The sequence below is a fragment of the Mirounga angustirostris genome, unplaced genomic scaffold (assembly GCF_029215605.1).
Source record: "Mirounga angustirostris isolate CCGP_5_RB_7025 unplaced genomic scaffold, mMirAng1.0.hap1 SCAF_11, whole genome shotgun sequence".
Lineage (NCBI taxonomy): Eukaryota > Metazoa > Chordata > Mammalia > Carnivora > Phocidae > Mirounga > Mirounga angustirostris.
Window position 1 is genome coordinate 17,780,162 of NW_026991719.1, and position 14,607 is coordinate 17,794,768.

The 14,607-nt window shown below is 42.9% G+C and overlaps 1 protein-coding gene across 1 annotated transcript in view; it reads right to left on the bottom strand.

The window, feature by feature from the left end:
• The window catches only part of SMPX (small muscle protein X-linked), a 57,350-nt gene extending 42,996 nt beyond the window's left edge, over nucleotides 1-14,354 (bottom strand). Inside the window, exons 1-2 of the mRNA XM_045875877.3 lie at nucleotides 14,137-14,354; nucleotides 10,416-10,472 (exon numbers count right to left, since the gene is read on the bottom strand). Coding sequence (XP_045731833.1) covers nucleotides 10,416-10,454 — 39 coding nt within the window. The 5' untranslated portion in view covers nucleotides 10,455-10,472; nucleotides 14,137-14,354. The remainder of the gene's footprint in view (nucleotides 1-10,415; nucleotides 10,473-14,136) is intronic.
• Between the last annotated feature and the right edge of the window lie 253 nt (nucleotides 14,355-14,607).

Sequence of the window (14,607 nt, forward strand, 5' to 3'; positions counted from 1 at the left end):
AATGCAAACTAGGTGGAGATAGAGGTAGAGCTGCTCTGGCTAAGGTGGTAGGGAGTGCAGAACAACATCTGCTTCCCCCAAACCGTGGGCCATGAGCGGTTCCTTCCAGTGAGGAGGGGGGTGCCCAATCTGACAACCATTGAAAGAGATCATCCTTAAGTGGATGAGTATTGACATGTATTTAAAATGTTCGTTCTTGGGGCGCCTGGGTGGCTCAGTCGTTAAGTGTCTGCCTTCGGCTCAGGTCATGATCCCAGGGTCCTGGGATCAAGCCCCGCATCGGGCTCCCTCCTCCGCGGGAAGCCTGTTTCTCCCTCTCCCTCTCCCCCTGCTTGTGATCCTGCTCTCACTGTGTCTCTCTCTGTCAAATAAATAAATAAAATCTTTAAAAAATAAAAAAAATTAATAAAATGTTCGTTCTTTGGCGCCTGGGTGGCTCAGTCGTTAATCGTCTGCCTCGGCTCAGGTCATGATCCCGGGGTCCTGGGATCGAGCCCCGCATCAGGCTCCCTGCTCCGCGGGAAGCCTGCTTCTCCCTCCCCCACTTCCCCTGCTTGTGTTCCCGCTCTCGCTGTGTCTCTCTCTGTCAAATAAATAAATAAAATCTTTGAAAATAAAATAAAATAAAATGTTCGTTCTTCCCATTGTTAGGTTGTCTGTAATTTACTTTTAACCAGCATAGACCGTGTGATATTTTATATGTTCATGTTGGTTTAAACTGCAGCTCTAGAGAATTCTACTGCTCTAAGTGGGAGTTTATCCTCGTAGGGTGGTGATGAGGTGGTAAAATATCACTAAGACCACATTCCCACGGTTGCTACTCCAAGTCCTTCTGTTAGCCATCTGTCCACTAACACCTGAGGTTTTGATGTCTGAAGAAATGTCAATAGGGGGAATAATAGCATGAGCATTAGAAATGGCTCTTGTTAAAGAAATTAGAGGAGGTTAGGGTATGTAGATTGGTTAAAATGGTTTGGAGACAATCCCTCCCCCCTGCTGAACAGAGTGTCAGAATCTGAGAGCCTACACATTGCATCTTCAGAGACCGAGCTCGAGGAGTGATCCCTAAATGGGCCTGTCTCCAGCCACTGATAATGAGGATTTCCAGCTGGGTGCTGCCACCGAGGGGCACAGAATCTCCACCTGCCTCATGTGAGCCTGTTACGTGAGGGGACAGTCACTTGGAGCACTTAAAGGCACAAGAGCCGAGGCTTCCTGGAGCTCACCGACAGACTGCATGGACGGTTTTGTGCTGGCTTACTAATGAATGTGCGTTTAATAAACGTCTGTACATGTGGCAGAGTTGGGTTTGAGACTGGCTTTCATCTTAACCCCATGCGAGGTTGGGGGTAGTAACTACTCCCCAGCCACCCACCACACACTCCTTTAGCCACCCCCAAGCCCCGATTCAGCCTAGGTCCTACAGCCTCACAACAAACTGCTGAGGAAAAAACTGAGCCTCAGAGAAGTTAGATGTCACACAAAGAGTTCGAGGAAAAGCCAAGATTCCAAATCAGAGCTGCCTGACCTTAGGGACAGACCTTTTGACTCTATCAAGGCCCCTCCAAAGAGCTCTTCTTACTTGACCAAAGTGAGCTCTAACCACTCTAAAATGTTCTAAACTGCACAAAAATTACAGCTTACACTTTGAGAGTGGCCTTGGAAAAGGGGCACACAAAATGGATAATTCCAAAATAGGTGTCAAAGAAAAGCCACATTGAAAAATGAGCCATTAACTCAGTGACTTGATGCTTTTTCATCTTTAAGGCATCACTCAAGAAACCAGGGACCTAAATGGGTTTTTGACAGCAAATATTGACAGGATCCAAAGCAGCCCAAGAACGCGTCAAATATCCAGTCATTAATGTACACCTGAAGGGAGTGGCAGAAGAGTGATTTGTAAATGATTAGAGATGTTTCATTAATATAATTGTAGGGTGGCGATATTTGAGTGACAAATTATAGACTAAATTATAGCCATAAGAAAAATTCCTTATAACTTGAATTTGATAGAAAAACATAGACCTTAGCTCTCTTTTTTATTCCACGGCCAGAGAATTGAGTCATACTGTTGTTTTTCACTGATTCACTCTGTTCGAATTCAAATAAAATATCTCAATGATTAATTTTTCCATCTGCAAATTGGGTATGGTATTCGCTATTCAAAATGGATTTCAAATATAAGGTACATTTTTATGAAAGAAAATGGAGTCAGTCCAGGTCATTGATGTTCAACTTTCTCTGTGTTGAGGTGACTCCCTATCATTGATGTGATTAGACTTTTTCTAGATTTGTTTATTGTACAAGGTTGGACTTCTTCCTTCTCTTTATAGACTCTGTATAAATGCAAACGAGGCAGGCTTTTGTTTTTTTCCTTTTATAACACATTCCCTTGCATTTCTTTTCCCTCCTTGAGTTTTATTCATCTTAGATATTTTTAAATATGCCTGGACGCAGCAACCCCAGCGCATCGCTTTCCCAAGCTATACCTAATTTGTACATCCTCGAAGTTAGGAATGGAAAAAAATCTACTAGATCATCTTTTGCCAGAACAGGATACAGTTCCCTGATAATGGACCTATCTGATGTGAAATGAATACTACACTTGATCTCACCAGGTGAAGAAAAGTAGAAAGAATTCCCTGTAAGTTAATTCCACTACTCCCTTAATTATTTGTATTGTTCTCCTGCTTGGCTCCAGGCTTTGAGCCCGAGGATTCTGGAAACAATATTCCCTCCCCAGCCACTCCTGTGTGACTTCCAATGGAGTGACATCTCTCCCCAGTGGGTTGGATTCTGATAGCTGCCCGCCACTGACTCCCTTCAATCCCTATCCACTTCGCTTTCCATAGCCAGTGTTCTCTTATCTCTCCCTCCCTGTCCTCCCTGTTGGTGCCCACTCTGTCTCTCCTTTCAGTGTTGAGGCTTTTGGAGTTTCCTCCCATTGCATATTTGTTTCAGATAACCCCCACACACACTGATTCTATCTTTAGTTTTCAAAGGTCTCCAGCCGCTCCAGCCAGAATCTATAGCCACCCCGACCATGCCATCCTCCCAGGCCACAGGCAGAGGAAACCCTACAGGGTTGCATTTTGCAGTATTTCTTTCTGCACTTTCCTATTCTTAGTGCCCTAGACCTTCTCTGAATGGAGCAGGAGATGACATTTTGAGATTTCTAGCATCTTCATAGAAGACTTTCAGAAAGAGCTGAAATAGCTGATTAGAAAATGAAATTCTTGGGGCACCTGGGTGGCTCAGATGATTAAGCATCTGCCTTCGGCTCAGGTCATGATCCCAGGGTCCTGGGATCAAGCCCCGCATTGGGCTCCTGCCTCAGCGGGGAGCCTGCTTCTCCCTCTCCCTCTGCCTCTCTCCCTGCTCATGCTTTCTCTCTCTCTCTCTCTCTCTGTATCTCTGTGTCTCAAATGAATAAATAAAATCTAAAAAAAAAAAAAGAAGAAAATGAGATTCTTATTTGATTTAGTAGCCTAAATTAAGAGAGACAGATGAACCTACCAACTAAAATACAGTCCAACCTATTTTAAAATACAGTTCTATATCACTAGAATGTAACTTCTTTGTCTTTAGGGATTCTTGAAATCTGGAAAGGATTCAGAACATACAAAACTTACCCTCTCGACACAACCTTGAGAAATTCCCACTCAGCCACTGTCCATCACCCATGGTGTTCCACACTGAAAGGTTTTCTCCTCTCTCTCTCTCTCTCTCTGTTCTCATCACTTTTTTTTCAGTAATTTCCTGAATGATTCAACTGTAGTGTTGTCATCCAGGGAAAAGCAGATTTCAAGAATGCATTATGGCTATTAACATAATGTGTACAAATGATTGAGGGCAAGTCATATATCTGAGGTACTTGTAAAGGTCAGCCTCAAGAAATGACATCTTTTGGCCAACATATAGACTACTTGCTTCATGTTACTAATATGGAGCCCTGGTCAGAGTAGCAAAGATTATCAGCTGGAGGTAGCACTGAACCCACTCTAGAGTCAGTCTGCCAACATTCAACTTCTGGCTACATGTTAAAGAAACCAGGGTTAGAAATGATAAACAATGTATTGTAGTGGTTTATATAAGAAAGAAGCTGTAGATCCATGATCAAAGAAAAGGCTTTGACTCTACATTAAAACAAGTGGCAAATGAAAGTTCATTTTTAATTTTTAAATTTAAATTATATGTTAAAGGAAGGTATGTATCATAATGTTATTTTTAGCTTTGACCAATGTATTTGGTTACTGGCCAGACATGGGTAGTGATAGTTTATTCCTTCATACCAAGGATCGTCATGGACCTGGAATCCTTTTTAAACTAGAAACCCCAGTCAGGAAGCACTTATAGTCTCTGACACCTGTCTGTAAAGACTTTGGTCAGGCTGTTTTCTTCTTCCATGGAGCCTTTATGCCCTGGGCAATGGGAAGTGGAAGAGCAATGATAATGGGTGGGGAAGGGAAAGAAATATTAAAGCTTGCTTCACGATATTCTGTTCTGCACATGGATTGGGTGGCAACGGACAAGTTCCCGTAAGAGGCCACAAACTAACGATGCAAGGTTCATGTAATCATTCCTTTAAAATGTATAATAAGAGTTAGGTTTACTTTCACAATCAGCTTGGTTAAGTGAATTAAGCAGAGAGGTAGTAATTCAGTGGCCATGGCTGTTTGTATTTTGAGACCATGCTTGTCACCAAGTCTCTTTACTTTGTACTTTTCACTCTCAGCCAACTTACATTTAAGATGACTTTATTTTTTTTTAAGATTTTATTTATTAATTTGACAGAGAGAGACACAGCAAGAGAGGGAACACAAGCAGGGGGAGTGGGAGAGGGAGAAGCAGGCTTCCTGCTGAGCAGGGAGCCCGATGTGGGGCTCGAACCCAGGACCCTGAGATCATGACCTGAGCCGAAGGCAGACACTTAACAACTGAGCCACCCAGGCGCCCTTAAGATGACTTTAATCAGGGTGGGCTATTAGCTTCTTCCCTAAAATGCTGACACTCTTTCTGAATGTCACTTGAGCTCTTTAAAAGGCAGGACCCGGCTTCGTATTTATGATTACCCTAGTTAGATGGTCCCACCCACTCCTCCATCCTCACTCTCCATGCCAGGGTGGGGATGGTAAGTAATGAGACTAGAGAATGTTGTAGAGTGGTTCCACACATGGGCTTTGGGATCAGACAACTTGATCTCGGGTCCTGACTCTCACAAGCTATGTGATCCTGGGTGAGTTGTTTCACTTCTCTAAACCTTTCATTATAATTCATGGAGATCTCATTGCACTGTGCCAAGTACATAGTAAACCCTGAAGAAATTGTGACTATTATTATAATCCTAATAATAAACCTTAGAAGTTATTCTCAGGAAGTTCAAAGATTATTAGAAGCTACGCAGAGGCTTGGAGGCCATATAATGCAACACCTTCCTTTGCAGATCATGGAGACCAGGGGGTTGAAGTCACAGAGCAGGGCTAAGACTAGGGCACAGGACTCTTTTCCATTCAACCATGAAGCTCACGGATCTCATGAGAGAGGACAAATAATACTCAGCTCACTTTGGTCAACGGCAGAGAGAAAAGCCAGTGATGACCCAGAGAACACTGGCTCTGGGTGGGCTGAGGCCCTAGGGAGGCCCATGGTAGTTTCCAAAGGGGGTGTGTTCGGGAGGAAGGGGAAGGACGGGCAGGTGCTGCCAGCGACCAATGTCACTTGGTCTCGTTAGAAAGACCTGCCGAGCGAGCAGATCACCGAAGGGACTGGATTTCCCAGCAGCTCTAGCTTTCCCCACCTGTCATGTCAAATGTTTTCATCTGAAGGATCAGCCCCACTATGCTGAGTGTGCTGATGTTACCTTGGTTGTAACTCCATCCCCATCAACAGTGGGGTGTAACAAGCAGCCTGGAGAGTACAGAATGAGGGCCAGTAAACTATGGCCCATGGACCAAATCCAACCTGCCACCTGTTTTTATAAATAAAGTGGCATTGGCACACAGCCACCCTCATTCATTTATGCATTGCCTATGTCTGCTTTTGTGCTCTAATGGCAGAGTTGGGTAGTTAGAACAGAGACCCAATGATGTGCAAATCCTAAAATATTCACAATCTTGCCCTTTATAGAAAAGATTTGCCGACATCTGGTATACAGCCTTATAGCTGCTTTGGGAGACAAAGGCCCTGTCCAGGCAAAGGAAGGATCAATTGATTCCTTCAGGATATTTTTATGTCCCGGGCATAAATGTGATTTCATTAGTACAACTGAAAAGAAACATCGACTTAGATAGAATTCCCTTACAATTCAAAGGCCACCTTTTCCATGTGGGTATGAAAGACAGCTGTCCAAGCCCTCTCAGGGCAGTTCTGGCCTCCCTGTTAATCTGGGGCATGGAGGGGATGGAACCAGTTGAAGAGAAACCAAGGCCATTTTAAGCTTTACTTGGGCAGTTAGAAGAGTCATCTCTTAAGGAACTGTGTGCTATAAACCAGGCACTTGCCATTCATTAGTTTATTCATTATAACAATCCTTTCAAGTAGTATGATTGTCCCCGTTTTACAGAAGGGTAAACTAAGGGTGAATGAAGGTCCCAGAGTGAGTGAGTGCCAGGCAGAGATTTGTAACCATTTGGCTCCATGTTGTCTGATGCACATAGGCGCAGTAGTTCAACTATCTAAATGCCTAACTGTTTTAAGTATAGCTGACAGTGGCTTAAGTTTGCTCAATCCAGACAAAATACAGATCGAAGTCATTATTTTCTAGAAGTTTCACTGCAAAATACTATGCTGCCAAATACTCATTTGAAAGTTCCTGTATGTTTTGAAAACTCTGCCTACATCAACCACTTTCTTAAAAATATACAAAGCCATTAGGAAGTTATGGACTCTGAGAAATCCTGCAGTAAAAATCCTATTCAACTTCACTGAATTTAGTGTTTCCCAAACACTTTATCATGGAACCCTTTAATTAACAAATGACATCCCATAAAACTAGTATTCCAAGAGACACACCTTGGGAACTGTTGAACTAGATGATGGTGTAGATGGTGATATGGTGATGATGATGATGATGATGATGATGACTGATGACTGATGATAACAGCTAATATTTATTAAGCAATTATAACCAGCCAGGCACTGGCCTAAGCATTCACATGTATTAATTCATTTAACTCTCACAGCAACCCTATGAGACCAGTACTGTTATTAAATCCCCCACTCGATAGATGAGAAAACCAAGGCACAAAGAAGATAAACAACTTGCCCAAAGTCACACAGCTAGTAAGGCCTGGAGACAACAAGCTCCTCAAACAGAGGGATCAGGTATCAATTCATCTTTGCATGGCCTGCACTTTGCACAGTGCCTGTCACGAAGACCCAGGAAATGACAGTTGAACTGCATTGGAAATAAGATCCTAATAAAAAGGAGAAGAAGGGGTGCCTGGGTGGCTCATTCGTTAAGCATCTGCCTTCGGCTCAGGTCATGATCCTGGGGTCCTGGGATCGAGCCCCACATCGGGCTCCCTGCTCCACGGGAGGCCTGCTTCTCCCTCTCCCACTCCCCCTGCTTGTGTTCCCTCTCTCTCTGTGTCTCTCTCTGTCACATAAATGAATAAAATCTTTTAAAAAAATAAAATAAAAAGGAGAAGCAACTAGAACATGTTGAATAGAACATTTAACATCTTTAAGTGGTATTTACACAATGAGGGCACCCCTCATCATTTGGGGTTTCTATTTGTTCTAGACATGACTGTACCCTAGATAATGTTACTACTATAAACCATTTCTACAGTGTAACCATTTTCAAATTTTATTTAATAGACCCTACTTTAGGTTAATGAAGAGATGATAGAAAAATATCAGATAGTACAGATCCTATTTAGCCACGAGAAATAATATTTCATTTGAAGGTGCATTAAGTTAGGCATAAAATATATTGAAAGAGGCAAAACCACATCCATAAGGAAGCACTCTATTGCCTTTGTTGGTAGAGTGGATGGAATTTTTTAAATGCAGTAAAACAACACTTACTGAGAAGAGTCCATAGCAGCTTTTTAAATATTACAGACCTAAAAATATATCAAGGTCAGAATTAGTAGATAAAATACTGGTGAATTTTCAGCGTAGATTTGAGGGAAGCCAGAAAGCACTAAGGAAGAAAAATCAACACACTTTCAGCTTTAAAAGGAAGAGAAACAAAGACAGACTGAGAGAAGACTATGTTTTTGTGTCTTGCAAAATAAAAAGGAAATTTTTTTTAAAAGATTTTATTTATTTATTTGAGAGAGAGAATGAGATAGAGAGCATGAGAGGGGGGAGGGTCAGAGAGAAAAGCACACTCCTGGGGCGCCTGGGTGGCTCAGTTGGTTAAGCGACTGCCTTCGGCTCAGGTCATGATCCTGGAGTCCCGGGATCGAGTCTCGCATCGGGCTCCCTGCTCGGCAGGGAGTCTGCTTCTCCCTCTGACCCTCCTCCCTCTCATGCTCTCTGTCTCTCATTCTCTCTGTCTCAAATAAATAAAAAAAAAAAAAAAAGAAAAGAAAAGAAAAGCACACTCCCTGCTGATCAGGGAACCCGACGTGGGACTCGATCCTGGGACTCCAGGATCATGACCTGAGCCGAAGGCAGTCGCTTAACCAACTGAGCCACCCAGGGGCCCTAAAAAGGAAATTTTATGTTTAGCACCTTGGGAGCTTCAAAAGCAGTGATTAAATGGTATTATTTCTCATCACGTTAACAAAGAACATTCCTGAATGATAATTACTATGATAATAGTTGACCCTTAATGAGGGCTTACTGTGCTGTTTTAAGTAACTTGTATGTGTAGCTCTAGGACGTGAGCACTGTTATCATCCCCATTTTACAGATGTAGAAAGAGAAGCAGAGAGATAAAGTAGTTTTCCCGTGATTCCACACCTGTATGGATTAAGGATTCAAACTCCAGTAAAGAAGGTTCAAAGGCTCAAGGATGCCCACAGGTCTGGGAGGCAAAATAAATTCCACTACCAATGTCAAGGTATGTCAAAGACTCACTAGGTAGACACAAAAGGGCCAAACATGGCAATGCGGAGTTGGATCCTTGCCAATAGGCTCTTCCTTGGTAGTTCATTCTATGACAAGTGTCCAGGGGTTGTAATACATCTTGCCACTTAAGAAGCCCATCCACTTAAGACTGTGCATTAGTCTTGAGAGGTTAAAGATCTGTCCCTCCACCCACCTCTACCACTGGCATGTGCTAGGATTTCTAACCCCACAACCTGGCCACATGCACGCCCTTCCAAAATACGGTCAATCACTTATGTTTATGCTGTGATGGTGTATCAGACCCCAAATATTCAGGAACTGTGCCACACGTCCTGCGGTATTCGGAAAAGTCCAGGAAAAAAAAAAAGTTTAAACGTTCCTTTAGAGGTAGCATGGATGACTCAAGGTCAATGCAAGAGAAAGATGGAATGTTACAATAAAGGATCATGCCCGGCATCACAGTGTGGGGGCCATTTGAGAATTAAGCACAAAAACCTTAAGAGAATAACAAGTATGGAGTAAAAACAAATACTGAAAGTTATTTTCATAATTGTATTTGTGTTCCAAAATGCCTGTGTCCCCCTCCCCTTTTTTGGGGTGACTCTTAAGTCAGTTGAAGCAACCAAAGAATTTGTTTGCTGGGAAGGCATGAGGAAATATAACAGCACCCAGACTTTACACGATGCATACCCAAGCCTTAGAAAGGACGCTTGACAAGAAATGATATGTTCTAAACAGATGGGTCAACAAATTCAGTTAGATATAAAAATGGGAAGTGAATTTTTCAATTCGTATCAATGAGTCTATCAAAAACATGTACATCGGGGCGCCTGGGAGGTTCAGTCAGTTAAGCGGCTGCCTTCAGCTCAGGTCATGATCCCAGGCTGCTGGGATCGAGCCCCGCATCGGGCTCCCTGCTCCGCGGGAAGCCTGCTTCTCCCTCTCCCACTCCCCCTGCTTGTGTTCCCTCTCTCGCTCTCTCTGTCAAATAAATAAAATCCTAAAATATATATATATATATGTATATATATATATATATATATATATATATATATATATGTATATATATATATATATATATATATATACACACATATATATATACACATCGAAAAACATATCCAAAAACTAAACACTGCATTTTTGTAGACGGTCAATTAATTCTCATAACTTTGATTGTCTCACAATTCAGCACAATTGAACACTAGCTTCTCCCTCCTCAGTCCTACCTTCCCAACCTCAGATCCTGTCTCATTTGTGCCCTAGGGGTCAGTCTTTTCTTGAAGTGAATTACCAAGTTAGGAGTGAACAATCGCAAAAGGTCTGATTTATTAAAGCAAACAAGCGAGGAGTCGCAGAGCTGATGTTAAAATGCAAATACACCTACTTACCTGGATGGCTCTGACATTGGAAACCGGCTGTTTTGACATATTCACGGGGTCTTATCCCTAAAAAAACAAGTGAGAAACTGTTAGAGGTGGCGGCATTCAGATTCTCCGGCTTGATAAATTAGAACTTAACTCATGATTCAACTGGGCAGTCACCCCTTTCAGTGGCCCTATATTCTTTCAGTCTCAGTTTCTGAAGTTACTTAGAGACTCTCCTTCCCAATGCCTCGGGGAGAGGGAACACTAGAGCGCCCAGATAAATCATTCAGGAGGAGAAAGGCTGAGATGCCTCGCCCCTGATCGAATGATAGGCAATCAGAAACTTGAAAGGCCCTATCATCCCCTTCCCTGCCCTCCTGCCCCCACTGCCGAGAGCAGCAAAGCAAAGGGGTTGTGGGAATAAAACATCTTTGTCTGGGGCCTCGGAAGCTCTCCGCTTGAAACTGAACGAGCTGTTGCCAGGGCTGTGTGTCAGCCCATTGGGAGCTCCTCCTCTCCATTGAGCACCCAAAGAGAAAGGGCCTGGACTACGTCCGCACTACTGTGCCGCCCTCTGCCCGCCGCGCACGCACGCATCTGTTCCACCCGGGGTCCTGGGAGACGCTGTGAGCCCCGGGCCACCATCTCCCCACTCTGGGTGTCCGGGACCCAGGCTCTGTAAACACAGGCAGCCGCAAGCCTCGCCCGGCCGCTTTGCTTTTAACGGAAGAGACTCACAAGGCAAATAAGGATTTACACGACCATGTCATTTCCCCAAGATATAGCAGTGTTTCCTTCCCAAAGGACTTGTGCTTTCTCTCAGGTGGGGAGACCTGACTTACAGGTGACTAGTGGCCAAGGTTTGCTGGTGGGAGGGGCACGGGGGACAGCCCGGCTTGGGCCTGTTCTCGCACCTCTAAGTATTGTCATAGCTGGGTCTATGACATGTTGACAGGCCCAACGGGAAAAGTTAAAAAATTCAGGGAATGGAAAACATGCTGACACGTTTTAGATTTAAACCGAAACCATACAATGGGTTGGCTGACTTTTCCTCTACTGCCTGGTGTAAATGCATGTGCTAACCTGTGAGCACATGAACACAGGCAGCAGGATGGGCGTTTGCGACCCGTCCCGTGTCACATGGCCAGTGTCACTCAACATTTCTAGACCCTTTTCCTCTCCCTTAAATTTTACCTGATTCTTAGGCTGTGGTGAGAATCAAAATGACATAATGTTCCCAAAACTGCCTCGGGAACTCTAGAGCATGATGCAAATATTGATGGTTTCATCGCCATTGTCCACAGCTCATGACTTTTCAGTAATTTACTGACCTACAGCTTCAAGTACAGAGTAAGAATTGACGTAGTGACAACGCCCCTCACCACTTGTACATATAAAAGATCTGAGAACTCTGAAGAACATTGTTTTTGAGATCTTCAAAGTCGTAGGCCCTGTTATATGAAGTTAAACAATTACATAATTTTTAAAAATCTCTAGTATATCCAAACATAAGTCTTTGGAGTCACATTCATGAAAACAATGAGTTTTTTCTTTTTTTAAGTTTCACCTGCATGTTTTGGTAGTAGATAGATATAGCTAGCCTCCATCCAGAAGGGTCTAGGTAGAATTATTCTTGCTTTGGTTAAAAAGTTAAAAAGCAACAACAAATTGAACAATGAGGACTGCATTTTTCTCTATGATATGTTTCAAATAGATTTCTATCTTCCGCGCAGTGTCAAAGAGTCAATGAAGGCTTTTTAATTTTCGGATCTAGGATACACAGTTCAACATCAAAAGGAAAAGTTTGGTAGTTTAATTTTTAATGTTTCTATTCCTCAAAAGCTATTAGAAGTCATGCAAAGCAACAATTCTCTCAGGACTTTAAACATCTCAGCATATAGTTTTCTCTCTGCATGTACAACTACAGTTTAACCAATATCACTTGGGAACTTACAAAAAGTTACTGCACATCTATTTGAAACACAGGAAGTAGGAAGTTTCTTTTGTTATTACAATAGCATGTTGAAATGTAAAAAAGAAATCAGGCATCGAATGATTGTGTTATTTATATTGCATTGATTTTTTTTTTTAATTAGGCTGATTTTGTTTTTTCACTACACCATTGGATCGCTTTGTTTTTTGTGGACCTCTGAGCCTAAAGGATAGATAGACCTTGGGCCTCGTCTCCTGTATGGCCTTGGTATATCTCATTTGCATATGAATTCCTTCTGAACATATATGTCAATCTGCGATAGAGACATCTTTAGAAAGTTGGTCAGATCCCAGCTCTCATTCCTTGCAAACAGGCTGTATAACATTTGTGTAAATCCGTCCTGCAGCAGTTCCCACTGTCCTCATTATTCGCAGAGAAATCAGGGCAAAGCACACTGATGAATAAAAATAGACAGTGTTCCCTGGCTGTTTCCCTGGCCATGCATTCACCTCCGTTAGGGATGCAGTGTAGAATGCACCTGCTTTCTTTATCTGCGTGCCTCGTCCCACAACCAAAAAACACAGCTATGTCTTAGAGGCACAATTCTACTCACAGCTGACCACAGCTTTTCATCCGAAGAGGTACCGTTTAAAGTACTCTATTACTGTGTCTCCTGGTTCTGGCTAAAATTTGGAAACGTGGAAAGTTCGACAAGACATATATTGACTTTTACAAAGCCTATACTATAAAGGAAATGTTTGCCAGCTTAGCACAGTTGTGTTGGGTTTTCCTGGAAGATCTGCAAGTCAGTGGGGAACTTTAATGGGGTCTGTATGCTGAGTCATATACAATATACCTCTGCTGGTTTTTTGATTGGGCAACACCTAAAATCTGACTTCTAAGTAAGACTCTTTCCCTTACTAAAAATTTGTCAACATTAATATCACTAATTTAATAAGAAGGGATTCAGAGTAAAATAAATCAATATTTGGATAGAAGGGGCTTTGTTTGTTCTTTTTAAAGGTCTATTAGATGGCTAAAGCTCACTCTCAAAGGGAATTATCTTCTGTCCTGAAGCTAAAAATAATTCCTGAGAAGGGTGTAGAAAGATGTTCAGCTGTCTGAACTGACTAACTCCTTATTCACTTTGCCTGAAATATGCCGAGAGGCAAGAGGCACTCATCGTTGCCGGGTCTCAGAACCCAGTGCCCACACAGAGAAAGACAGGTACTGCCCTCCACCCTGCTGGGTACAGGGAATGCCGTGACCAAAGCAGGGCTTTCGAAAAGATGGTTTTGTGATGTTAATCAATCTGTACGTTGATGGAACTTTATCATTGAGGCCAAGCCTGGCGCTGAGGGAGAGGGGAGAAGCACTTTAAACTTGTACTAGGTAACAATAATTTGCATTTAGGTAAATCAGAGAGCTAGCATGATAGCCTTCCTCTGCTGCAGTTTCTCCTGATTATTTCTAGGCTTCCAGCCCGAATCGGTCTGCAGCTGACTGACTGTAACCCTGGCCATAAGAATGAAAATGACATAGATACATTCATCCTCTGTGGACTGTGGAAATTTTCTTAATGTCACAATCAATGAAAAGTACTTTTAGTTCAATATTCTTTCAAACAGCTCCCCCAAACACACACAATTTCTAAAAACAGAATCAGCAACACCACCAATGAATAGTGAATTTACAAGGAAGATACATCCACTAGTTACAAGCCTACAAAGTTATAAGTAGTCACTTCAAGTTAGGTATCAAGGAAATTTCCTTCAGAAAGCCCAGTTGCCCGAGCTGGGTCCTCCTGCTTACCTGCTCTATGTATTTGTTTACTGCTTAAGGAAAGTCCCAGGCAGCCAGGTGCAAGAATACAAGGCTCCTCAGAAGGTGGAAGGGGCGCCCGGTGTCCTCTGAGCTGTGATCTCAATTCCGATGCTTTGCATGTGGCTGAAATAGCTCAAGTGCTCGGTGCCTCACTTGGTACTGAGAGCTGCTCTCCGCTCGGGGCTGGAGGGAAACTCGGTGTAAGGCTAAGTGTTAAAGAGAATTCCTGTCATAGCTCACAGTTGTTCTTCCTAAATATAGAGTTTGATACAAGCCATATACTGGCTGCCTCCGAAAGGCTTGACCGTGCTGAAAGCAGGGCTCAAATGTCAGCTGGAAGGTGGCTACGGAATCTTCCTGCCCTCCTAATCTTCCAGAAGATGCTGGCTGCACTTTCTCACATGTTCTGAGGGGGCACAGTGAAGTTTGAAAAGTAGGAAAAGTTTCTATCTTTAGCGT